This window comes from Sinocyclocheilus grahami, unplaced genomic scaffold, assembly GCF_001515645.1.
Source record: "Sinocyclocheilus grahami isolate Dianchi unplaced genomic scaffold, SAMN03320097.WGS_v1.1 scaffold197.1, whole genome shotgun sequence".
NCBI lineage: Eukaryota > Metazoa > Chordata > Actinopteri > Cypriniformes > Cyprinidae > Sinocyclocheilus > Sinocyclocheilus grahami.
The window spans coordinates 354,258-380,889 of NW_015505376.1; the positions used below are offsets into that span (position 1 = coordinate 354,258).

The 26,632-nt window shown below is 39.7% G+C and overlaps 1 protein-coding gene across 1 annotated transcript in view; it reads left to right on the forward strand.

Moving 5' to 3' along the window:
- The window catches only part of LOC107595146 (protein AF-10-like), a 51,692-nt gene extending 27,374 nt beyond the window's left edge, over window positions 1-24,318 (forward strand). The window contains exons 10-21 of the mRNA XM_016285484.1: window positions 1,914-2,564; window positions 7,715-7,887; window positions 14,809-14,843; window positions 15,311-15,502; window positions 17,017-17,189; window positions 18,753-18,944; window positions 19,202-19,275; window positions 19,606-19,946; window positions 21,027-21,050; window positions 21,372-21,462; window positions 21,921-22,124; window positions 23,188-24,318. Of these exons, the coding sequence (XP_016140970.1) occupies window positions 1,914-2,564; window positions 7,715-7,887; window positions 14,809-14,843; window positions 15,311-15,502; window positions 17,017-17,189; window positions 18,753-18,944; window positions 19,202-19,275; window positions 19,606-19,946; window positions 21,027-21,050; window positions 21,372-21,462; window positions 21,921-22,124; window positions 23,188-23,235 (2,198 nt within the window). The 3' untranslated portion in view covers window positions 23,236-24,318. The remainder of the gene's footprint in view (window positions 1-1,913; window positions 2,565-7,714; window positions 7,888-14,808; window positions 14,844-15,310; window positions 15,503-17,016; window positions 17,190-18,752; window positions 18,945-19,201; window positions 19,276-19,605; window positions 19,947-21,026; window positions 21,051-21,371; window positions 21,463-21,920; window positions 22,125-23,187) is intronic.
- Window positions 24,319-26,632: the final 2,314 nt, after the last annotated feature.

Consider the following 26,632-nt stretch of genomic DNA (forward strand, 5'->3'; position numbering starts at 1 on the left):
TTATTTGTCAACACTTCTGCTGTAGAACTATTATAAAGTAATCTAACCCACCTACAATGGTTTTGAAACAATATTATTTGTCAACACTTCTGCTGTAGAACTATTATAAAGTAATCTAACCCACCTACAGTACCTTTCACCAAAACCAAATCTGACCAATATATCAAACAAATAAGATCATTCAACCCGATCAAAGGCCTTTTCGCCGTCCAATGATAGTAGAGCAGTATCTCGTTCACCCCTCTGTTCATAAAGAATATTTAGGACTCTTCGAACATTGTGAAATGTTTGCCTTACGTTGTATAAAACCATTTTGATCCTCTCCTATTAAATTTGATAGTGTACCTTCTAACCTCTTAGCCATAACTTTACTTAATATTTTTGTGTCTGAATTTAACAAACTAATTGGCTGCATATTTTCACACTTTGTGTTAGTTTTTCCTGGTTTTGGTAATAATGTAATTAAAGCTCCTCTCATTGATGCAGGCAAAAGATCTTGATATTCAGCTCTTTTTCACACATTTTTTGCAGAGAGAAATGGCAGGAAATTTATAGCAGTGTTTAATCTAGGATCCAGCGATAAGATATAGCAGAACTTCCTGGATGTGTTTTGGAAAGAATACAGAATGCTGCTTATCTGTTGGTTATGGCAGCTGTTTGTGTGACATTGCTTTATCTTCGAGACGTGTTAACTGGCATGCAAGCTCTGTGCGTGTTTTAATGTTAGCGGGAGGCTCAAGGGATAGACCGTGTAGTAAAATTGGGAAGTAAAGCCTCAGCAGCCTCCTGCCACAGCTGTAAAAACATGCATGTCGGAGTTGTTTCTCTGGCTTTGGTTAAAGGACGAGTCCTTGCCTGAGGGGAGGGTCTGAATGAACACCTAGATCTGGGTCACCCTTCTTGCCTGCCTACATAGCCTACCTGATTGTTTGGCTTCCTGCAAGTTTGACTGGCCCACCTAGGAGTGGAGGATGATGGCATTGCTTGATTTCAGGTTCTGTAGATTATTTTCTGGTTTTGTAGAGATTTTAGCCAGCCTTTTTGGGTTTTTTCGTAGAATAATTTTAAATTGTATTCATTGTCAATGATAAATAAGAGGGTCCTTGATAAGGAAAGGAGAATCTTTTTAAAATCTAATTTAAAACATGTGCTGAGTTCTTAAAAATGTTTGTATGCATGTTTCTGGAAATGAACATTTCTGTGTCATTTTCAGCTGAAGTATGTGTGCACCGTATTTCATGCATTTACATTTACACCTTACATGTAAAAGTGCATATCTAAAATGTTATTTTCAAGCCAAGTCATTGTAGTTTTGAGTAAGTTAACAGATCAGGACAAAAAAAAAATTTTATGTTCTAAAAGAGTTCTAATTCAAGTGAAAGCTGATCTTTAGAACTTTCTAATTATTAAAAAATCTTAAGGAAATATGTATCATGGATTTCACAAAAAGTACATCACAACTGTTTTCACCATTTATAATAATAAGAAATGTTTCTTTGACACCAAATTAGCATATTAAAATGATTTCTGAGCGATCATGTAGAGCTGGAGTAATGGCTGAAAAGCTTTGCCATTACAGGAATAAGTCACATTTCAAATATATAAAAAAACTGAACCCATATTTTTGATGATAGTATATAATAAGGCAGAAGTTTTGAACTATTTTGCACTAAAATTGATTGGTTTATGTGCTACAGTGTTACAAGTGCTTAGTAAAGATGATTGTTCTGCTGTTGTTCGGTTTAGCATTCCAGCTGTGCTGTGTTTGTGTGCATTTACAAAATTGTGGCTACAAAAGGTCTTAGTTTTATGACCACATGCCACCTCTCTGGTGGTTTATGCTGTCTCTTTGTTAATGTGGTTGTGATATTAAGGTGCGCTTTCATCTTTATGTCTTCCTTTTTCTCTTGCAGGTCTTTTATTAGGCAGCAGCAGCAGTAAATCAGCCACTAGTGGGTCTGTGGTTCAGCCCACATCTGATTTCCTCAGCTTCTCTGATCCCAGCCTTAGGGCTGGCGACTCGTACACGCCTCCATCCTTTAGCCGTTGCCACATGAAGGGTGGTGCAGAAAGCACAGCCTCTGAAGGCATGGTGGCTCTTAACACCTTCGGCATGATGTCCCTCCCCCAAAGCTCAAGCGCAAGCAAGCATTACGAAAACTGTCACCCGTCCGGAGAGCTGGGAGGCCTGGCCTCAGCAGGCTACAAACGACCCCAGCCCTCCTCATCCTCTTCCTCTGCAACATCATCTTCATCTACTGGCGAGGATGGCGTGAAGAAGAAGAAGAGAGGGAACTGGAGGAACCGGTATGGACCGTGCTTCACTACCCAGGACAGTAAAACCACTGATACGGGAGAGCATGGCTCCACAATGCCCTCATCCACTTCCCCCTCGCCATCCTCCTTGAGCACTATGGCCTGCCGCGGGAGTGCAGTCAGCAGTACCGGAGGTGTGGGAGCAGTGGGTGCTGGTAGCAGCAGTCTGGGGATTCAGAAGTCCCCATCCCTCCTCAGGAATGGAAGCTTACAGGGTATGACTGTCAGCTCCCCACCTGCTGGACCAGGTGAGCAGATCTTAGTCAGGGTAAATGCTGTCCATGTTTTATTTGTTTTGCTATGGTCTACAGTCTTAAAGTCAAAATAAAATTAAATTTTTTTTGTGAATTTTGTGATGCACATATAATAAAATTCTCGCTAATAACAATGTATATTTTCCTATTATAGATAATAACAATAACGGGGCATAGGAATTACTTGGTGCTGCACGATTAATCATTTTAATTGTGATCACAATTGTATGCTTCTCGCGATTAAGCATAGTCGTCTACAATATTGGCTTGCTGGTTATTTATCCTGAAACTTTTTATTTTTATTTGACATTTTTGTTATCTTGCATTGATGATAAGCCTCAACTAGTTTTAATGCTTGCGGTTGCCAGATGTAAAGAGTTGAAATCCCCAGTCAGAATTTTTCACTTGGATGGATACATTTTCTTCCTAGTGTTTTTTTTTTTTTAGAGCTTTCGTGAAAATGCAATAATACTGATGAAATCGGAAAAAAAAAAAAAATTCTCAAATGAAAACAACTGTGATTAATATTCGTGATTTTGTTTTTGAGCTAAATTATTTATCACGATCAACGAAAAGTAGTTTTCAATGCTAAATATGAATTTAGGCATGTACATATATGGACTGAAAGAAAAAACTATTTGATAATAAAACTAACCAGTTTGGTACTGCTGTGTTGTGCATCCCTAGTATGCATTATTCCAAAGAAAACACGTTTTCATCCTTGCTTTCAAGTGACTTTCAGCTGACGTCACCAACCTTTCTTGTTTTTTTAACCATCTGCCATATTGAGACCACTTTAGCTTATCCAGTCAAGTTAATTTCATTCTGAAATGCATCATAGTACAGATGTAGGAAGGGTTGTAAACATTATTTCTTGTTGACTTTGAGGTCCTTTTGTTGCCCATGTTGTTGCTGTTGTTTTTTTTTCTATCTTCCACATCCTCATTTTCATTCCTTTCAAATTACATATGACGTCTACCATAACTGAATTTTTTTTCTTTTTAATGTTACATACTAATAAATCTAAAAATTCTCTCCTAATATTTCCCAGCTTTTTCTTTTTTCATGGACTCTTATTTATTGTGCACGGAAGCCTACAAACATAGGCTATTATAAATTGGCTGACATAATTATTTTTCAGAAATTACACATGGAGGGTCTTTTCAATATTGCATTCAGTTCAATTCATGTAATTCATCTTAATCTTTCCCTGAATCGCAATTTGTTCCATCTCTGTTTATTTAAAAAGAATAAAAGAAATCCATTTGAGGTCCGCTCTTCTCGAAGAGAAGCCTGGGAACCAGCACGATGTTGTTTTGGTCTGTGCTGAAGCTCATTAGGGTAAAAGTGGATGGAGGTGCTCTCTAAAGTGCTTCCTCATTCCTACCTGATTGAGAGCTTAGAGTGGCCCGCTGAATCTCCATAGAGATGCACATTAATCTGTTGAGCCCGAGGGAGCTGGAGGAGGGAAGGAGCCTGTAACTGGCAATTCGTTACATTTTTTTTATTTGTTCCTCCCTGACGTTGTCTTCTCTCGGGATCTAGAGTGAGCCGGCTTGAGATAGTGTGTAGAAATGCCCTGACCCCTACTGGCTTTCCCGCTCATTGAGTTGGAGCCAGAACACCTAAATACATGGTCACACCATTCTTTCTCACTCATTTGCAGGCACTTCCTCTCTCTCTCACCTGCTAAATCTCACCCTTGACATAAGTGCTCCGCGTATGCATGGCAGGTATAATGTTAAAGGGACCTTATCTGTGGTGCTGCCCTGTTACTTGGCAACCATCTGGCTGTTTTGTTGTTCCTTTCCTTCTGATCAGAACTTGAAAACTCTGGTGTATCTTTTTCTCTGTCATTCCCTACTATGTACCATCTCACTATCACCCTGTCCATTCTCTCAAGGCCATATGGGTTTTTTGTGTTTGTTTGGGACTCGTTCTCCCACCCGTCCCTGCCCTCACCTGTTCCTGGCCTTTGGCTGGACTGTAAATATTTAGCCATGGCTAATGCAGGGCTACAGCAGAGTGCTCCACCTCATCTATCTGTCTCACCCTCCCTCAACGGCTTCCAGCTCTTTTTTTTTTTTGTTGGATGGCTGGTTTATCAGGGGGAACAGGGGGAGGCTATTATTAAATGCAAACATCCATCTCAGCTCCGGCCGGGTGTAGGACTTTATAGGGTGTTATTTGGAGAGGGGGAGAACGATTCTTATTGGTTTCCCTCTGAAATTGGAAAGAAAAGCTTGGTGAGACAGATGAGTGCAATGTTCTGTAAAGGCTGGAATGCTCCTGTACAACGTTTAAATCCTAAACAGATTTGAAAACACTAGGGTTGCAGAAGACAACTGGGCAATATACACTAAAGGACTGATGATCACACACTACCAGACTTTGAAGTTATTCCAAACACAACAAACTCACGTAGAAACATGTGCCTTGTTGCTAGGAGATGCATGACAAATATTTCTGTGAAATGTCAACTCTGACTGCCCAAAATCTGCAGGCTGGTTCTGACTTTCAGCAACTAGCGTCGACTCCTCCAGACTGCAAATCGGGGCAAAAGTTGTGCAGTGTATTCCAGCCTTTGAAGGCTGTTCACACAAACAGGCCGATTTGGAGCTGCTTTTCTTTTGTTTTTGAATGAAAACATACTCTAGCGCTCTAAAAATGCGGGAATCAAGTTATAATAAGTTCAACGATTTAAAATGCATGTCTCAAGACCTTGCTTTTTCCTTTTCATTGTCCTGCGTCTTGCGTTTTTAAATGCAAAAACATGTTACAGTGTATCTGTATGATTTCCATTCCATTTTTGAACACGAGTTAATATTGAAGTATGTTTTAACCATTTTTTTTTTTAATCCACACACTGAAAGTCAACATTTGGACCCCACTGACTTTCATTATATGGACACAAAACATTGAGACATTTTTCAGAATAGCTTTTTTGTTTCACAGACTAAAGTCAAATAATAGGGGCTTTCAGTTCTAGAAACGTTTGAAGACACTAAATTAGCTCCTACTTCAGAGCAGGGTCTAAAACAGTTCTATAGGAACTATCAGTCACATAAGTGTACACTGATTGGCAAAACGCATACAAAACACCAGCTACCCGGCCATGTAAAAATATTTTCTCCACGATCATGGGAAACAGCGATAATGGCATTTACCTGTTGTCTGCAGTGATATGTTCTTCAATGATAACACTGCAAGTTGTCATAGGAGATTTTAGTCAGATTTTCATGCTCATTAATTCGCCTAAATTGTGTTTACATTCCATCTCCGTTATCACAAAACCCATGACACACTACAAAAACAGCTCAGATCACGTGTCCTCCATTCTCTGGTTATTGACGTTCATAAATGTTGTGAATAAAGACGTCGCTGTCGGCCGCTTCAGAGTTCCTGCTGCCGGTGCAAATGCAACCAGGAAAACGGCCCGAGGGAGAAATTGGTTCTCTAGGAACGACCCTGCTGACTAGTTCCTAGAACTAGGAGGCGTGAAAGCCCCTAATGACAGAATTTTCATTTTTGGGTGAACTATCCCTTTAAGCCTTGATTTATTGCTCGGGATGAAACTATGCTGCCGTCCTGTTCATTCGAATAAACATTCATGAGCAAAGCATGCGTTTGCTGCATTAACTGCAGCCATGCGCTGTAACTTATCTTCACTTTCGGCCGGCATGCTTTAGAAACGTCAAGCCCGTCTGTTCGCTTGTGATAGAACATATCTTGAAGCTAGTAACCCAACACAAAACACTTCAAGACATCGATCACTGCTCAAGATAGCACATTTAAATTAAAAACATCTGCAACGTCAAAGGCCTAAATATGTTCTGCCGGCGTGCAACAATACCTCGAATCAGTCCCTGCTTTCTTCTCTCCGTCCGTAAGGAAAGTGCCGAGGATCCTTATCAGGTTCTGAGCCTCGTCATTAACCTCCCTCTGAACTCGCATGGATTTTCTGCTGAGAGAGGAGACAGGGGTTTGACTTGAAATGCTGGCTAATCTAATTTGAAATTTCCCCTCTCTTCCTCTGATTTGATAAGGGGGGTTTCAGGAGGAGATGTTAAGTCCTGATCGATCGGGCCCGTTCGATCAGCACCAGATAACAGGATCCTTGTCCTTGCTTTGTTTGGTCGTTCATGTCTAGTAACCTCTAATCAAATGCTCCCTTGGTTGACCTATTCTGAAATGTTAATTATTAACCAGATTACCAGAGCAACATGATGATTTAAAGATTAATCTAATCATTAATGAGCCAAGTTAGCTGTTGGTCTCCCAAAATCTCCCAAAAGTAAAACCAATTGGGATTAAATGGAATACCGTGACACAGCGATGTCTAAGCTTTCCTTTCTCTATTACATCTTTCCTATGTGGAGTTTGAAGCTTGGTACTGTAAATGCTTCACGTGGTACTTCTCCGCCCAACAATGTTTCCTTGTTTCACCAGTGAATGTAGACTGCCGCGAGCCATTCATTCCTTTGTGTGGCAAGGGGGCCTCTCTCGTTCCTGCAACGGGTCAGCCTGGGCCATCAGCTGGGTTTATTTGAGATGGTGGCAGGGGAGGAGGGAGAGAGAAAAAATCAATAAAACAACAGCAACAACAAACCGCGTGCATGTCATGAACCGGCACATAAATATGAATGGGCCGCACTCCTCCCCAGCCCCGCCTGAAAAGCCCTCAGTCATTTTTACAGAAGAAATAGTGAGTCGTCAGATTCAGGGAACTGTTTTCTGGGTCACTGGGAGGCCGGTGCAGAGTGCATGTTGAGAGGACTCCAAAATGCTTTGTGCTCGCTCTCGAGGTCTGCTGTGATGAGGGCCTGGTCAGACAGGCCATTCAAAGTCCACAAAGTTCATCTCAGGGGCAGCGGCAAAGATAGATAGATAACCAGTGAAGGTATATTGGAGGACAGAGGTTGCCCTTACAGCTATTAAAACTTTGCGTTTACCACGAGATTACAGGTCATAACCTGCGTTGATTTGTTTCACATCCCCCAGTTGCTATGTCAGATCTCCTGATAAACAAGACAATGTTATTTTTGACTCGGTGGGAATCAAAAGAGACTGTTTGGCCAAGTGATTATCATTGAAAGTGTGCTGTTTTACGTTAATCATTTGCTGTAATTGCTGTCTTTTTGCAGGTGTGTACTCCAGCAGTAGCGATGTAGCCTGCCCATTGCCCAGTGCTGTGTTTGGAGGGTCTCTGTCCGGATCCAACTCCGAGTTACCTGCTCATCAGTCAGTGGTCACTTCCATGCCCACTCTCACATCTTTGCCCCCGACCGCCCTGTTCACCAGCACCTCATCCACACATGTGAGTGTTTAATGGACCTTATTATGTATTCATGCTCAGTGCTCACTCTGTATGTGATTGTTTGATTATTTCAGTACCCATTTGGTTTGATTTTGTGGAAATGGGCAAATTAATGACTCCAGGCTAAATTAAATCTTTGTACGAGGTGTTTTTGTTTTGATTAAAATTTTAAAAACTTTTAAATTAAGAGATTCATTTGCAAATATGATGCGGTTAAAAAATTTAAGGGTCTTTTTTTTTTTTTTTTAAGAAGTTAGTACTTTTGTTCACCAAGGTTGCATTAAATTGGTCAAAAGTGACAGTAAAGACATGTAAATATTTGTTTCAAATAAATGCTATTCATTTTAATTTTCTGTTCATCAAAGAATCCTGAAAAAAACATATTACTATTTCTACAAAATATTAAGCAGCATAATTGTTTTACACATTGATAATGAAAAAGAATGGTTTTCTTTAGCACTAAATAAGCATATTAGAATGATTTCTGAAGGAACATGTGGCACTGAAGACTCGAGTAATGACCTTTGCCATCACAGGAATAGATTATTTGAAATTGTAATAATATTTCAAAATATTACTGTTTTTATTAAATATATGCAGTCTTGGTGAGCATTTAAAAATCTTACCAACACCAAACATTTGAACAGAAGTGTATATCTGCAAAAAGTCCATACCTAGATTTTATTTAAAAAAAGCAACATCTGCGAAGAAAGATTGTACTGATAATTGCACAGAGCTTTCAGCTCACACGTATCCTTTATACATCATCTCTCACAAAATTAACCAATTAAATAGAATTATACTCATCATCTTTGTACTGTGTGCTAATTTGCTCCAGTTTTATCAAGATAAATGCTGTTTGAGCATGTTCATGGCACAAATAGTAATTAACTCCTAAAAGGCTCAGATGTAAACGTTGGCTGCAGCTATTTATGTATTAAGTAACTCGTATTTTTCTTTGTGACAGGATTTTTTCTTTTTACAGAACAAATTAATTTGGTTCGCAAGTGCCAGGGTTTGTGCTAATGCAATATTTATATAATTGCAGCAGTATATTAACAGTATGAAGGAGGCCGTGTTAGGGCCACAATGGTACATAACATGTCAGTGTGAGAAGTAAAGTTCGTCACTTCAGACCTAATTTTTCAGCTCTTGAAAGACAGTGTTTTGAGGCATTTAGGGTATTTATGACTAGGCTGCTGAAGTATATGGTCTTAACGGATGAACGTCAGGGTGTTTCGATTGTGTTTGCATTAGCTAGTCAGAGCAGTATGTGTGGTCAAATAAACAGAATGAAACTGTGAGAAAAGTGCCGTAATTGCTTTTATATTGGCTATTTTATTATTGCTTTGAGTCAGTAATTTTATATATGTATAGGAATTTGAAGTTGGTAAGATTTTTTTTTAAATGTTTTTGTTTAGAAAATGTTTATGCTCACCAAGGCTGCATTAATTGAATGAAAAATACAGTGAAAACAGCTTTAAAGTAGCTATTCTGAAATCATTGTAGTATGCTGATTTGGTGCTCAAGAAACATTTAAAGAACAGCATTTATTGGAAATATTAAATAAATGCATAATGTTACAAATACCTTCATGAATCAGTGACTTTAGAATCCCTACTGCATGTGTTCAGATGACAATAATAAAGTCAAGTCATTCTTACAGGCTCCCAGCACAGCTCCAAATGGGCCCTTTGGAAGCGCACTAGAGACTGAGCACCGTCTCTGCCGCTCTCCTGAGCATCTTTGTCTTGACTTGCGCTGCTGTAGCAACCGGTCGTTTCCAGGCAACAGGGCTTTGTTTGTGCAGATCTGCCCTCTCTGCAGGCAGGGTGGCCTTACATTAGGAGATGAAGTAGACCCACTGATGGCCTTAATGCTGCAGGGCTCCCAGCAGTCGAGCCCCTCCTTACGCACGCTTGCAAATATATATCCCCCATTAGTCCCTAAGCTTTATGGTATGGGAGATTTAATACAATGAGCTTTTTTCTTCACTAGGTTGTAATTAGCTGATCAGTAAACAGGTGACGTTTTTAAAACTATGCCCGGGGTCAGGAATAGAATGAATTTTTATTAGATATATAACATGGTGTTTTAGCAAATATAATCTGTGCAAACAATCATCCTTTATTCCGTCAGCATGACTGTCCCTGAGGTGTTTGCAATTTTTTTTTTTTTCCTCTCCATCCCTAACTCTCCCTTTGTGGATTGAAGAATGGTCGGATGAAAAAATTCAGTGGTTGCAAGCAGGGCAGTAGTGACCTTCGACCCCAGCGCACACCCCCTAGGCCCACCTCTGTCCCACTCTTCGTTAACCTCCACAATGGTGCTGAGAGCCCTAAGCCTCAAACAATCCAGCTGTCCCTCCTTTCCCTGTGCGGGCGCATTGAGCCCGGCTCGCTGACGGGATGAGGGCTGACAGGCTGGACAGAGAGCTGTGTAGTGGGATGAGGGGTTCTCTTCACACTGGTCATGCTCCCTCCTCTCTCCACACGGCCTGAAAGAGGAGTCTGAGGAATGGGGAGGGCCTGGGGGGCCGTGAGGGGCCAGGGGAATGTAGGATATACATTTTTTTTTTAGTAGTAACCCCCCCCCCCCTAAATGACTTGAGAAAAATATTAGCCATTCCATTTATATTAATTATTTTTATTTTTTATTATATAATTAATAATAATTCTTTTTTTTTTGTTATTAAACAGTTTTTTTAATATATATAGTTAAGGCAGTTCAAATTCAATATCACGGTTAGGATTAAAGTACCTTTTGCTACATGTCTTTGGACCATAAATCACATTTTTATATCCTTAGTTGTTAGCAGAAGATCCATAATGGGAAGCATGTTTTCAAGGTTGGTTTAAACGTTGGCATTGTATGGTTGTCTATTCACTGGTCACTTTTAGGTGTGATTTCCTATGTTTTAGTCCAGTATGGTCAGAAATCTTTAAGTTAGACATAAAGACATTATTCTATAGGAACAGAGCAAGAAATCCAATACATTGTAATTTCAGCTAGTGTTATTTCCTGTTTGGATCAGATAAGGCCTTGATGTAGATAAAGCGAACAAAGGAAAAGGAAAGAATTTATTGATTTCATGAAAATAAGCAGTGAGTGAAAGGACCGAATATTTAGAATCTGTTGTATGAAGTCCATGTCTTTATGCATTTTTTTTTTTTCAAAAGGACCAAGGTTATATTTATTTGATGGAAGATACAGTAAAAACATTAATATTGTGAAATATTATTACAATTTAAATTAACTGTTTTTAATTTTAATATATTTTAAAATGTAATTTTTTCCTGTGATGACAAAGTTGAATTTTCAGCAGCATTTACTCCAGGCTTTAATGTCACATGATCCTTCAGAAATCATTTAATATGCTAATTTGGTGTTCAAGGGACATTTACTGTTATTACCAATTTTGAACAGTGCTTAAGCGATTTGTGGAAGATGTGAAACAGTTTTTCAGGATTTTTTTGTTGTTGTTCAAAAGAACAACATTTATTTGAAATAGAAACCTTTTCTAATAAATGAATTTTCTTTTACTTTTGATCAATATACTGCATCCTAGCTGAATCAATGGTAGTGTCGTCTGTAAATTGGAATAAACAAGTAATCATCTATATTTATGTAAAATCTGAGTAAAAATTCTTCAACTTTTCCAACAGTTCCCTGCTATTTACAACATTGTTCCACTGCGAAAGTGTTATTTAAGTGCAAATCATGTGAACCATTCTGTGGTTTACACCATGCACCAAGTTTGTTGTTGCACATATGCTGCTACCTCAGAAGTAACACCGCAACCAATCCCAACCATTATTAGGGAAATGGCTTAATTGGATTAAATAATTAGCTGCAGAAGCACATGGTCTGTATGTTGTTCAGGGCTGTGGATCTGCTGTTGCTGGCTCAGCCAATTCTCCTGGCTCACAGGAAATACAGCTGACATGGTGTTTTATCATCTTTTATTTTTTTATAAATAAAGAACTGTATATCTTAAGTCAGTTATTAAAGTATTACATATGTTACATAGGCTGATTTATTCATTTTAAGTATTTGGGATTTTAAGAGAAAGTGGAAAATGTGCTGAATGTTTTATTTCATCCAAGTGAAATTAGCAAGCCAGTTAGACTGAATTTACATTCGTTTTAAACACGGAGCCAGGCGCGAGTTGACACAGGTTGCGCGCGTGCGTCAAGCCTCATCCATACTGCCAGATGCGCTCGTGGAGACTTGTGGAGCCGGGTGCGAGTATAAACGAGCATTACAAGACAGGCTGCGTGAGTGCGGCAAGCATGAACGGCTCGTCCGTGATGTATCTTTTATTCTCCAGTACTGAAAACAGAACCGATACGGGAGCTTTTGATATGCGCTGTGACGCAGCTCTTTTTTTACTCTTTTGTTCGTTGTCTGTCATTTCGAAGCTTAAATTGCATACGGTTTTCTTTAGTTTTAATTTGCCTAACTATCGATCTGACCCAGTAGATGCCATAATCCCACTCTATCTCTCTCCCGTCCCGCTTTCCGTTTTTTTTTTAATGGTGGGTGTTTACGCAGTTGGCTAGAGCAGTGCTGATTGAGGAGAACGGAGGTGCGCTCACTCTATTGGTTAGTAAGACTGCAACTCAAGGCTGGCAGTCATGCATATGCTCTGGAACAGAGTAATATCGCGTCCACATCACAGGCTTTACGATTAGGAAATCGCAACGTCTCAAATCGCGATTTTGATTCGATTTCGATTAATCGCTCAGCCCTAGGGTACCTCCCACTGGCGCAGGATTACTTTCTCTAAATCCATTCCTCCTGCTTCGTGTTTTCTTCTCCCATTTCTCCTCATCCTCCCATTCTTTCTCCGCTCCCCTGTGCATATGGAATGTGTGGTCAGCTGTATCCCCCCTCCTAACCTCCTCGGGTCGCAGAGAGAGGGAGAGGCAGAGAACAAAACTCCCCAGGACAGAAAGCTGAAAGTGTGCATACCTGTTAAATGAAGCATGCTACCACTCAAACATTTCATTAATCTGCACAATGACCGCAGTGATGACACAGAGGGGATTGCCCTGGGTTTAGGAGGCAGGCTTACCTTACACTCATCCTCTCCCGCCTTCATCCCGGACTACTCAACACTTTCCCCGGACCCTGCCTAATCCCTGGGGTCTCGCTCATGAGCAAATGGGCTTGCAGGACCCCATCATGGGGGTTGGGGTGGGGACCAGTTGAAAGCAAGAGAGAGAGAGAGAGAGGAAAAAAGGGGAACACAGCCTTTGAGGAATAATGGATCAGTCATGGCCTCCTCCTCAAACAGAGGTCAGGGGGTCATTTGACTAACAATAGGAGGAAGAACATCCATCCTTAAAGAGACCACCGCTCGAGACTGGAAAGCTTGCATGCTCTTAGCATAAGCCCAGCTCTTGTCTGGCATTAGTTTACAGCGCAGCACTTATAAAGTAGGGCATATATATTGAACAGGTTAACGATTTGGCTTATATGTCGACATTTTGAATTGCCCTGGGTTTAGGAGGCAGGCTTACCTTACACTCATCCTCTCCCGCCTTCTTCCCTTCATCCCGGACTACTCAACACTTTCCCCGGACCCTGCCTAATCCCTGGGGTCTCGCTCATGAGCAAATGGGCTTGCAGGACCCCATCATGGGGGTTGGGGTGGGGACCAGTTGAAAGCAAGAGAGAGAGAGAGAGGAAAAAAGGGGAACACAGCCTTTGAGGAATAATGGATCAGTCATGGCCTCCTCCTCAAACAGAGGTCAGGGGGTCATTTGACTAACAATAGGAGGAAGAACATCCATCCTTAAAGAGACCACCGCTCGAGACTGGAAAGCTTGCATGCTCTTAGCATAAGCCCAGCTCTTGTCTGGCATTAGTTTACAGCGCAGCACTTATAAAGTAGGGCATATATATTGAACAGGTTAACGATTTGGCTTATATGTCGACATTTTGAGATACATTCGTTCTGAAGTTTAGTAAGAATTTTTTTAAAGTATTTAATACTTTTATTCAGCAAGAATGTATTAAATTGATCAAAAGTGACAGTAAAGGCATTTATAAATAGTTTAAAAAAGATATATTTCAAATAAATGTTGTTCTTTTGAACTTTTTATTCATCAAAGAATCTTGAAAAAAATATTAACAGTTTCCACCAAAATATCAATAAGCACAGCTGTTTTCAACATTGGAAAATAACCAGAAATGTTTTTTAGTACCAAATCAGCATATTACAATGATTTCTGAAAGATCATGTGATACTGAAAACTGGAGTAATGGCTACAGAAAATTCAGAAAATTTGCCTTTGCAATTACATTTTAAAATATATTAAGATATATTTTAGATTTTCAATTTTAATTATAATAATTTATAATATTACTGTTTTACTGTATTTTTGATCAAATAAATGCGACCTTGGAGAGCATAAGAAACTTTGAATGGTTGTCTGTGGTTGTGTACACACAGACGTACGTATAACTTTATAGTTATAATATAAAAAAATTATATAAATGTATTCTAAATGTAAATCAGTTATAATATCTTGTATAATGTATCATATAAATTAATGGTAATAATATATTCATTATTGTTTTTAGTGCATTTTTTAATAAATATTTTATCAAAATTGAGCATATTTCTTACACCTCATCTAATTTGCTGTCATTTAATAAACGTCAGGTATATATCAGCCATTGGCCACCCTGTTGTCTAGATATTGACATTGGTCAATTAAAAAAACCCTAGTCTAAAAATGTATAATGGGATCCGTGAGGCTGTGAAACAAGGCTTGTTTACTTTGGCAAAGTGCTTGTGATTTCCTCTCAACGCTGGTCACCTGTTGCTCCTCATAGGTTTCCACTGTGTCGTTCAGTCCCTGTTCATTCTGTCTTTTTTTTATTTTGTAAAGTGATACCCGATGCTTTCAGGTCCAGTCTGCACTGCAGCCCGGGGCTGATCCAGGGTCAGGCAAGGGGTCAGCACCATAATAAGTCAGACCAGACCTTGGGTACTGATGTGGCCACACCCCCACTGGAGCCAGCCTGCGCTCGAGGTGGTAGTGGGCTGGAAAGTGTTAAAAAGAACAGAAAAGAAGGGGGGAAGGAAGCAGGGAGGAAGAGAAAAATGGGATTGGCTAACTGTGACTGGAGGGGGGTGGGGAGAAAAAAAAAGAGAGAGAGAAAGGAGGGGAGAGGGTTGTGCTTGGCGAGGCGCATATGTGATTCATTACTTTCACTGCAGAAAATGAAAAGCAGTGTCTGGCATGGGGCCTGCAGGCAGGGTGATGGGAGCCTCCATGGGGAAGAATGAGCTGGAGGGAGGGGGAGAGAGAGAGAGAGGTGACTCAGTGACACACTCAGTGGTGTCAGTGTGCAAGCTGAGCCGCCAGAGAGACCACTCTGTGCCCCTAGAAGGATTTCTGTGAGGAAGATCTGATGGCTACCAGGCTCACTTTGGATCGAGCTGCCCGTCCCTGCATTTCCCAGGCTCCTCTAACGCCCACATCTTCACACCGGCTCCTTATCGACTGCTCTCTGTTTACCTTTCAGATCAGGAGCTTGGAGACGGAGCTCTCGGCTTCTCCAGAAGAGGAAACTCGCCAAAGACAAACCTCTCCCCTCGGTAAGTCCTATTTACATTCCAGAGCTAGACTTCCCCTCCTCCAGGCTCTGAGATTTCACTCGCCCTCCCTCCCTCCCCCACAGAACACACTCATTCACTCACTCCGTTTCCTCCCTTGTGCGCTCGCCTTCCGAACAGCAGGCATTTTGAACACTCAGCTGTTGTCCATATCGCAGTTACAAACCGGCTTCAGAGTTCGACGTGGCGGCGATGTCTTCGAACGCAGAAAGAAACATTGCATTAGTTTTCTGTAACCTGAGATGTGGCCTTTTTTGTGCTGTGATTGAGGATATAAAACGGATTTATATGGAAGCATATATATATACTGCACAAAAATTCCTCCTGGATATAATATATTTGGTTGAAAAGGTATGTTGATTTGATTTTGATCACTTTATTTAAGAAGTGGGTTTATTTGGTATACTTTCATTGCTGCTTTAGTATATTTAATGTATGGATATTAGTATTAATATAAAACATTATTTTCAAATGCTGTATTTGACTATTTAGATGAGTTTTGTCTTTTTCTTTGTCAAAATGTGTGCGAGAAATGCATTTAGCACAATATCGCTATAAGCTCATGCTTGTCAGTTTGTGTGTTTGCATGGCAGCATTTTCAATACTGAAGGTACAAGAAACCATTCACACTAAACGGGTTTTTGCATTCCAAAGTGTTGCTTTTCAATTGTTTTTCTATGTAAATGTGCTAGATGAATGTGTTCGTCTGCTGATCTCATATTTTGCATCTTTTGCAGTGACTCGCACATGACAAAGTGTTTTAAAAACAGGTTGCCTAATTTAAAAATGTCAACTCTTTAAAAAAAAAAAAAAAAAAAAAAAAAAAAAAAAACGCCTTTTTTTCCAATTCAATTGCCATTTGACTCAAGCTTTTAAATATTAAAAAACACATTCTTTGTGAATGGGCCTTAAAAGTGTGCCAAATGTCCATGAATCTCATTCAGAAGAGCTCTGCACCATCGTCAGATTAAATGCGAATATCTGTATGTGCTGTTTCTGTGATCCGCACTGGAGCAGCCATGCAGGGTGATATGGCTTCACAGTCCTGTGCTGGAGATTTATTGCCTTGTGGAGCAGATCTCAGCCCAGCCGTAATTACCCCAGAGATAGATTCACGTTCGCCCGAGAGCCCTGATGAAGAGCCCAGGGTTGGATGCATTCATAATAACACGGATCGCTGTCTGTCCAAACAAGAGCGTACTGAGATTTATGGTGTCAGAGAGGCAGGCCCTGGCTCTCTCACTTGGACGAGCTGTGAACTCTGTTTGGCTTTACTGAGCAGCGCGCCTGCCTCTGAAGGCAGGACGCCAGACCAGGAGTTCAACTATGTTGTTAATATAGGCGCAGCCTAGTGTGTATTTATAAGCGAAAGCTGATTATTTATTAATTAAATTGTACTAATGTGAACAGATCTGACATGCATTTCCATTTTAAATTCATGATGATGAATTTTGATGTGTATATACTTCTCACTTGTTTTCTATAAATTACTTTAGGTCTCCGTTAAGTGGGCTTCATATCCGGTATGACTCGTCAGGACCGTTGGTTCCGGGGCTCGGATCTGGTTCGGATACGTTGCCCCCAGTGGCCACCAGCATCGACCAGCTGCTGGACCGGCAATGGAACGAAGGACAGCAGTTCCTCCAACAACAGGGCTCACAAGGAGATGGTGAGAGGCTTTCTTACACATTTATGATGCATGTTGCTTCCGTATACAGTATTAAACCACAACTCAAGCACAGAGCTGTTTGGTTGTGTTGTGTTGTGTTGTGTGGTTGTCATTGCGCTGGTCTTGCTGGGGATGTTGTTGAGCCATAGGAGACTGTCAGTTCTAATGATGGCTGATGCTACTGTTGTTTCTGCACTAGTGTTAAGCCTGCACTAGTGTTAATTTTGGCGCCTATGTTTTTAAATTAGTCCTGTCAAATGTCTTTTTTAGCTGCTCAACACGAAAAAGCAGAACCAAATTTAGAGACCAGAATGTCATAGAGACTTGAAAGTTGACACTTTTGACCTGGGTCAGTAAATAACCACGCAGAAGACCTTAGCAACCACATAGCAACATGCTAAATCCCACTCAGAACAACTTGGTAACCATATAGCAATGTCCTGGAAACCCACTTAACACTCCCTAGCATCATTGTGATGACTTTTAATTTGCATGTAAAATCAATATTAATTCCTGTTATAACAATTTCATAGTCTAGCTGAGAGGGTTTACAGATTTGCTAAAGAAGGTTGTAGAGATATCAAAAGGCATTTTAAATTAATTTCTCATTAGTACGCTAAAAGCCTTTATTAATTATGGTCATTGAAAACGGGCTACATTTAAATTCAGTCTAATTTGTCCATTTTAATCTCAGGGTGCAAGATGCATAGTGATAAACCTGAGTCTGTTGCTTTCACTGAAAATATTTTATTTAAAGTAAAAATGATTAAATCATATAAACCAGGGGTGCCGAAACTCGGTCCTGGAGGGCCGGTGTCCTGCAGAGTTTAGCTCCAACTTGCCTCAACACACCTGCTGGTAAGTTTCTAGTATGCCTGTAAGAGCTTGATTAGCTGGTTCAGGTGTGTTTAATTGGGGTTGGAGCTAAACTCTGCAGGACACCGGCCCTCCAGGACCGAGTTTGGGCACCCCTGATATAAACCTTATTTTACTGCATGTCAATCAAATAATATGCCGGTTTGAATATCCCCATAATGTGTGTAATTTATGCATTGGTTAATACCGCAGTAATTATGAGCTTCATTACCTGTATTTTGTCTGTGTGTAGTTTCTCGATCGGCTAAGTAGAGGTAGTAGCAAATCTTTCAGTAGCAGCAGGTCGGTTTGTAGTGTCACAATTGTGTGAATGAGCAGCAGCTGTTTCTGTTATGATAGAGGCTCTTCTGGCGACGGGGGGAAGTCTGACAAACACACGGAGCATGAAGCGCTAGGATGGTTGTGTTTCTGTTCACCACTGATATGAGACCAGTTGTGCGGTTTTGCTGACACTGCATCTGGTTTGCATTTCGCTCGGGGTTGCTGGCCCCCGATCAGTGCCGTGTGATCCTCCGAGAGCGGAAGTCTGTCGTTGTAGTTTTTCTGGAGGTCTTGAACCACATGTGTGCCAGTGTAGTTTTCGGGCTTGTGGTATTGGGTCATCTCGGTGGTTTTTTAACCACTGCTATTTTGCTGTCAAATCTTGATGCGTATGTTTTGTGTGTGTGTGTGCGCTTTTATGTCCAGTTCTGGGAATGCTGAAGTCCCTGCACCAGCTGCAGGTGGAAAACCGGCGCCTGGAGGAACAAATCCGAACTCTCACCATGAAGAAAGAACGACTGCAGCTCTTGAGCGCTCAGCTCTCTGTGCCTTTCACCCCCGCGAGCACCACAGCCACCACTGCCTCCTCTCCTCTGTACCCCAGCAACACTCACGCAGGTTAGACACACGCTACCTTCTGCCTCTCGTCTACTCGTACAGTTTTCACACACTCCATCTGGACCGTCACAGTCTAATCCCACCCCCCACACCGATCCACATATTCACACATACACGCACACGAGCCCACCTTTCACCCCCCGTCAGACCCCCTTCCTCCCCCTCTGTTCTGCTCACGGAGCCTCCTCTCCCAGCTCAACTCTAGCTAATCTGGTCTCCGCATTCATGTCAAGTTGCAAAATCTCTCTCTCCTCCAGACATGCTGCACAGCAAGAGCATTCAGCTAGGCAGCAGTGTTTTAACAGAGTCCTCTCAACCCTTGCCCACTCAGGTAACTTCCTCTACCCCTGCTCTGCAGATGCCATCTGCTGGGACTGAGCACCTCTTTAGTTGAGTCAAGTGTTATATTATGTATATCTGTACATAGTTGAGTGTGTGGCAGTGATGTGATGGTGTAGTAAGTAATTGCATCGTAATGACAGATTCATGGGATAATTGGTGGCTGTGTGATGTTTAAATGACTTGCACCATAAATCTGATCGGAATGATGCTATATCTATTTGGTTGGACAGGTACAGGAGGCACCTCTCTCACGTTGACCTCTCTTTTCTCTCTCGCTCTCACGCTCTTGTGCTTTCTCTATTCTTTCTCTTTCTTTCAGCATCCCCTGTCTGGTGGCCATAGTAGTGGAAGTAGCACGTCCTCTCTCTCCACCCCTCCGTCTGCGGCCCACAGTCCCCCCCAGCAGCAGGTGAATGGAGTCGGCATGGCCGGGGTGGTCGTCCAGCCTGGCAATGCCAACTCGACCCTCCCTGCCATAGCCGGGGTGACGGGTCTGATGGGCACTCTGCAGGGGAACCACCTGCCCATGAGTGGCATCGTGGGCGCCCTAAACGGAGTCATCCAAACCTCCCCCAGCCTGGCCCAGAATAACAGCCCCTTGCCCCACCCCTCAGCAGCTACCAGCTTATCCCTGCCCATGTCCAACAGTCTCAGTAACAGGTACGAACTGGCACTCGCCGCCTTAGACTGATGAAGATGTGGATTTGTTGGTAAATCTCATGAAAACTTCAAGAAATTGGCCAGGTCATATTTTACCCCCATAGCAAAAGAGAAATGAAATGTTATGTTTTATATATGTTACAAAAAAATCAAAAACAAATGTGATTGTGACTTTTTATCTCACAATTCAGACTCTTTTTTTTTTCTCCGAATTGTGAGTTTATATCTTGTGATTTTATAACACGCAATTGTGAGTTGAGTCAGAATTGTGAGATGTAAACTCAATTCTGAGAACATATCAGTCTTTTTCCCCCTTTAGAATTGGACTTTATAACTCGCAATTCTGAGAATTGTGAGAAAAAAGTCAGAATTGCAAGATACAAACTCGTATTTGCAAGAAAGTCAGAATTGTGAGTTATCTCACAGTTCTTGACTTTATTTCTCACAATTGCGAGTTTATATCTTGCCATTCTGACTTTATAATTCGAAAAAAGTAAATTTGCGAGTTTGTATTACAGAATTTTAAGGAAAAAGTCAGAATTGCGAGATGTAAACTCGCAATTACCATTTTTTATTCAGTGGCGGAAGCGGGCTTCCATATATAACATTTATTTGATCAGTGAAAACAGTATTGTTATTATGAAATATTATGAATGTTTATTATGAAAGAATATCATGAAAGATTTCTATTTTAATATAAAATGTAAGTGATTCCTATGATGGTAAAGCAAAATTTTCAGCAGCCATTACTCCATTCATCAGTGTCACATGACTTACATTTCTTGTTAAAAACGGTTTTGCTGCTTAAATCTTACTGACTTTTTAAAAAAACGTAATATTTTATGCTGCTGTTTTAAAGACTTTTTTTTTTGGGACAAATATAAGAAAAATATATATTAAGGTGTATTGATATATTTCACTTTTTATTTAATTGATTATTTTAATTACATTTTTGGATGAATTGTGACTTGGACATGTTCGTTAGATTCATCCATATTACTTGGCATTGTGTGCTGCATTCATATTTTCTTCATCTTTTCTGCTTCCCGATCTCTCTTTTGCTTGCGCTTTGGAATGCAGCAGCATGACCACTGTGAAAACCAGGTGAGGATTGGCTTGCTTTACCTTTTTCTTTCTCACTTGCTCATTTTGTTTCTCTGCCTGCGTGCCTTGCACCTGTACGTCTGCCTCTGAAACAGAATTGTGTACTTAACATTGAACAGCTGATGTTTTCGAAGCAAGGTCCAGTTTAAACAGCCCTCCCTTTGTCAAAAAAAACACCATTAGCTATGATAACAGTCTCTTTCCTTTAGTATACAGAGTGGTTTTATTTTATATGTAATACTTTTGTGCGGCCATGACCAAGAAGTTTTTGAAATTATGAAAATTTAGTTTGCTTATGAAGGTTTATGCATGTGTTTGCAGTGCGGCAAGGCATTTCAACGATCAGCACAGACAGATCCTCCTCCATCAGCACCAACTTCAGCAGCTTTTCAGCTCCCAGCAGGCCACACCAGTAAGAAGAGCACCAACACACTCCATTACACAGCCACAGAGTCTAGAGTTCGTTTGAGCATTCACAATTGTTCATGTGATTTAAAACATAAAGAGAGTCCACACAGCAGCTTATTTTAGTCATGATCCTTGTTATTAGACAAGATGATTCTGTCTGGATGATATATATAATGTAACATGTAGGGCAGAATAAATCTGAAATAATACATTAATTCCAAGACCAAAAAATACAAAACACCTTATCTTTTGGTGATTCAATGCCACAAAACTCTCATACGTCACAATGGCTTCATCCTCAGAATTGTTTATTTCAGCATCCTGGCAGCTTGGAATTGCAATTTTGAGGAAATTCTTGCCACTATTCTGTGCAATATGCATCATACGGTCCGTGGGCAGTCTGTGGGTGTGCCGTCTTTGTCTAGACATCTCATCATACTCTGTTTGTCTGTCTGTGTTTAGGAACAGCAGCAGGCTCTGCTCTATCAGTTAATGCAACAGCAGCAGCAGCAGCAGCAGAATGACATACAGCTACAGCAGCTGCCAATCAACAGCCTCCTGCCTGCCACGCAGCCAGCCATCACTACAAACCCCTTCCTCGCCATGCACAACGACAGCAACACTCCTAAAACTGGAGTTAGTACTGCAACTATCAAACAGACAAAAGTATTAACTTATAATATTCATGGATTCATTTTGAAGTATTTTTATTTTAAGTGTGTATGTAATTAATATATGAATGAATTAATATGAATATATAATTGTGGTAATTGTATTACATTAGTAAAATGATATAAGACATTTTTTCATATATATATTTATGTGTGTGTGTGTGTGTGTGCATGTGCATGTGCATATATATATGCATGTATTTACAGTATTATAAGAAAATAAAATTATACCATATTTATAATTTTATATCATATTAATATAGTAATATAAATGTCAAAATAAAATATATAATTATATTAATCTATATTATTAATATTAATAGTATAATATGTGACCCTGGAGCACAAAACCAGTCATAAGTAGCACAGGTATATTTGTAGCAATAGCCAACAATACATTGTGTGGGTCAAAATTACAGATTTTTCTTTTATGCCAAAAATCATTAGGATATTAAGTAAAGATCATGTTCCATGAAGATATTTTTTTTATTTCCTACCGTAAATATATCAAAGCTTAATTTTTGATTAGTAATATGCATTGCTAAAGATTTAATTTGGACAACTTTAAAGGTGATTTTCTCAATATTTCAATATATATTTTTTTGCACCTTCAGATTCCAGATTTTCAAATAGTTGTATCTCGGCCAAATATTGTCCTATCCTAACAAACCATACATCAATGGAAAGCTTATTTATTCAGCTTTATTTATAAATAATTTCCAAAAATGGACCCTTGTGACTGGTTTTGTGGTCCAGGGACACATATATAATATGAAGTATAATTGCATTATTATAATTATAAATACTTATATTATTTTTATTGCATTTACAATAATTATAATTTTGTATTATATTTAAGTATTAATTAATAATATTGTATTTATATTATTGTATATTATTTACATTGTTAAAATAGGTTTCTTGTAAAAATGTATGTATATTTATATATAAATATATTTATTATAAAATGTTTTTATTGTAAAAGTTATTTTATTTCTATATTTTATTTTATAGATTTTGAGGATCACTTATTGAAATTGTGCTTGTGTTTTATTCAGAGACTGGGGGAGAAGGCTGTGTCTGTGACAGGACAGGAAAAGACCTGATGTAGAAAACGTTCTGGAGGAGTTCTGTCTTATGGATCCCTCTCATCTGCCCACCCCAAGAGGCTTGCAATCTGAGCAGCAAGACCAGAACATTCACCCACCGCACGAAACCCTCACCAGCACCAGCACCAGCCTTCATATGTAACTTGCCAGTTTGATGCCCATCTGGCAAACAACATGCTGCACTGAGTTTGAGTAAATCACTTGCTGTAAACGTACTGGATCCCATGGGGGCCAAAAGACAGGCTCACACACATATGTGCACACACACACACACACACACACACACGATCTCTCTCACCCTGCCAGTGTGCTGAAAATGACACGCTGGTGCGAGTCGCTGTGGGCAGAAAGCGTAGACCAATGGAGATGCCTCTGGAACAGTATCTGCTCACCGCTGTTACCCCTTTAACAAGAAACACGTAACGATAATCTCAATTAAAAACCTGTCGTTTTTGTCCATCTGTGTATTTAAAGGCGTCAAATATTTCAAAGCTGAAGCGATCAGACATTTGTGCACCATGAAGGCCTTCTCTGCATCCTGATCTTGAGCCTCCCCTGTGAGGAGGCGGCCCAAAAGTCCACAAACTGTCTCACTGACCCTACTGCACTCTTTGAAGAGCAACTACCTCTCAAGCCAGGACACACAGACCAGGCCCTGAACCCAAGTGCCTGGCCCCGATCTCCATGCTCTCAGCGAGGGGCTGCGCGCTGGAGACGCTGCCAGTCTCTCCTTTCCCTTTTTTATTTTTTCCTCCAGTTGATCCATTTTTTTGTGAAATGATTTGATATCAATCGGCGTCGCTCAGGCAATACCAGTCCAGAGAGTCCCAGAGATCTCGGCCTGTACAGTGACTACACTGAAAAAAACTGATTTCGAATGTTTGCATTGATCATTTTCGAAGCCAACTTTCTATTATTCCTTTTTTATTTATTTGCATTTGTTGCATGTTGGGTGCAAGGTAATATATTGTAATGCTCAACTGGCAAAATGTTTTTTATACTACTGTACAAAATTCTCAGCTCTTTTGAGTCTTGTAAACATTTGGATGAACGTGTCTGGTGTTTGAAGTTGTAAAAAAAGAAAAAAAAAGCCTACTTGATGATTTTGTGGTCTTGTAAATACACCTGTTTTTCCCCTTTTCCTTTTGTAAATCTACAGATGCATATTGGATTAAGAATAAGCTGTCAGAATAAATAAGATTTAGTTTAGCACACTTTTACCTCTTTTCTGTTGTAAATACATACTTGTGATTCACTTAGTGGTGTGAAGGACTGTTTCAAAGCACTGTCGGTGTGTTCAGATCTTTTCTTACAGGCTTTCCACAAGACTGGTGACTGGATAAAGTGTATTAATTTATTTTTGTATGTGCAGGGACTTTTTTTTTTGCACCGTTTTATTGATGTGGTTTTATACGTTATAGATGTGGTATGTCCACGTTCTCATGTATCTGTACAGAAATTATGCAAAATCTCTAAAGTTTGTATTTAAAACATCAAAAGTGAAACCACACGAGTCCTGCTTCATATTAAGAAATTCTGAACACAGATTGTAGTGTTGCGCTTTTTTCAGTGATAAATTAAATCTGTTTATTACAATTCTTGCATCTTGCAGTGCCTATTTATTTAACAGTCTGTTTTGGCATAGCAAAACAGATGGATTTTTCTTTCTTTTTTTTTTTTTTTTACTGAGTTTCAGTATGCTTTTAAATCCTTGCAAAGAAGTGCTACCAAATTATGCTAGAATAGACTTGCAAACCACTTTTCATTAAAAGTATGACTCATTCGTAATACAGACTCATGACAAGTATTCCAGTTACAGAGCTCTCCAGTTAAAATGAGAAGACATTACATTGAAGTGCTTCTAGATTCTAATTAAAATAAATATCTTTATGTAATTTAAAGCGATCGTTCACCCAAAAAAGAAAATTCTATCATTATTTACTCTTCATATCGTTCCAAACCTGTGCATTTCTTTCTTTTGCTGAACACAAAAAGATGATATTTTGAAGAATGTTGATGATAACCAACTAGTTTCAGATGCCATTGACTTCCATTGTATTTTTTGTCTATACAATGGAAGTCAATGGGGCAAAAAATGATTAGTTGCCAACGTTCTTCAAGATATCTTCATTTGTGCTCAACATAAGAAAGAAAGACACAGATTTGAAACAACATTAGGTTGTGTAAATTACAGAATTCCTTATCCTATCCCTTTTAACACTTAAGCCCTTATCTACAATGGACCTTTTTCAGATTCTAATTAAAATAAATATCTTTACGTAATTTAAAGCGATCGTTCACCCAAAAAAGAAAATTCTATCATTATTTACTCTTCATATCGTTCCAAACCTGTCTGCATTTCTTTCTTTTGCTGAACACAAAAAGATGATATTTTGAAGAATGTTGATGATAACCAACTCACTACTGACCACCCACTGACCCCTGACCCCTCCACCCCAGCCTGATACGCTCAAAGCGGCACGCACACAATGGGGCCAGTGACAGCATTCACGCATCTGAAAAATCTTCGCTTTATTTTAATCAGATGAAAGCATTCTTGGACATTTGTAAAAAAAAATCACATTTTGTGGGGCGCCGTCTCGCTTTTCCCATAATTAAATAAGGAACTCTTTTACGACCTAAACGTGAGTTCTTCAATAAGCCGCTAATAATATTTTTATTCCATTCGCACGGCAGTGATAAATCAAATATTTCGTTATTTAGTCCTTTCCCACCCAGTTAGTGATGGCTCAGAGAGCAGATGGGGTAATAGAGAGCCGCAGAAGCCCGTGTGTCGCTCGCTCTTTCTCTACCAGGTGCACTGGAACACAGTAAAAAACACTGAAGACCCTCAGGGACGATTCATTCCCCCTGCTGCCTGTAAGGAATGGATTCAGCTTACAGGTAGGTAACAAAAGCTGCTAACTGACAGAGCTGGAAGGGAGGTGACTGATTTCTAATTAAAATAAATATCTTTATGTAATTTAAAGCGATCGTTCACCCAAAAAAGAAAATTCTATCATTATTTACTCTTCATATCGTTCCAAACCTGTGCATTTCTTTCTTTTGCTGAACACAAAAAGATGATATTTTGAAGAATGTTGATGATAACCAACTAGTTTCAGATGCCATTGACTTCCATTGTATTTTTTGTCTATACAATGGAAGTCAATGGGGCAAAAAATGATTAGTTGCCAACGTTCTTCAAGATATCTTCATTTGTGCTCAACATAAGAAAGAAAGACACAGATTTGAAACAACATTAGGTTGTGTAAATTACAGAATTCCTTATCCTATCCCTTTTAACACTTAAGCCCTTATCTACAATGGACCTTTTTCATATTTCCAGGGTTTCTCAGATGCGGAAGTCATCACAGTTGGGTCATTTTGTTTA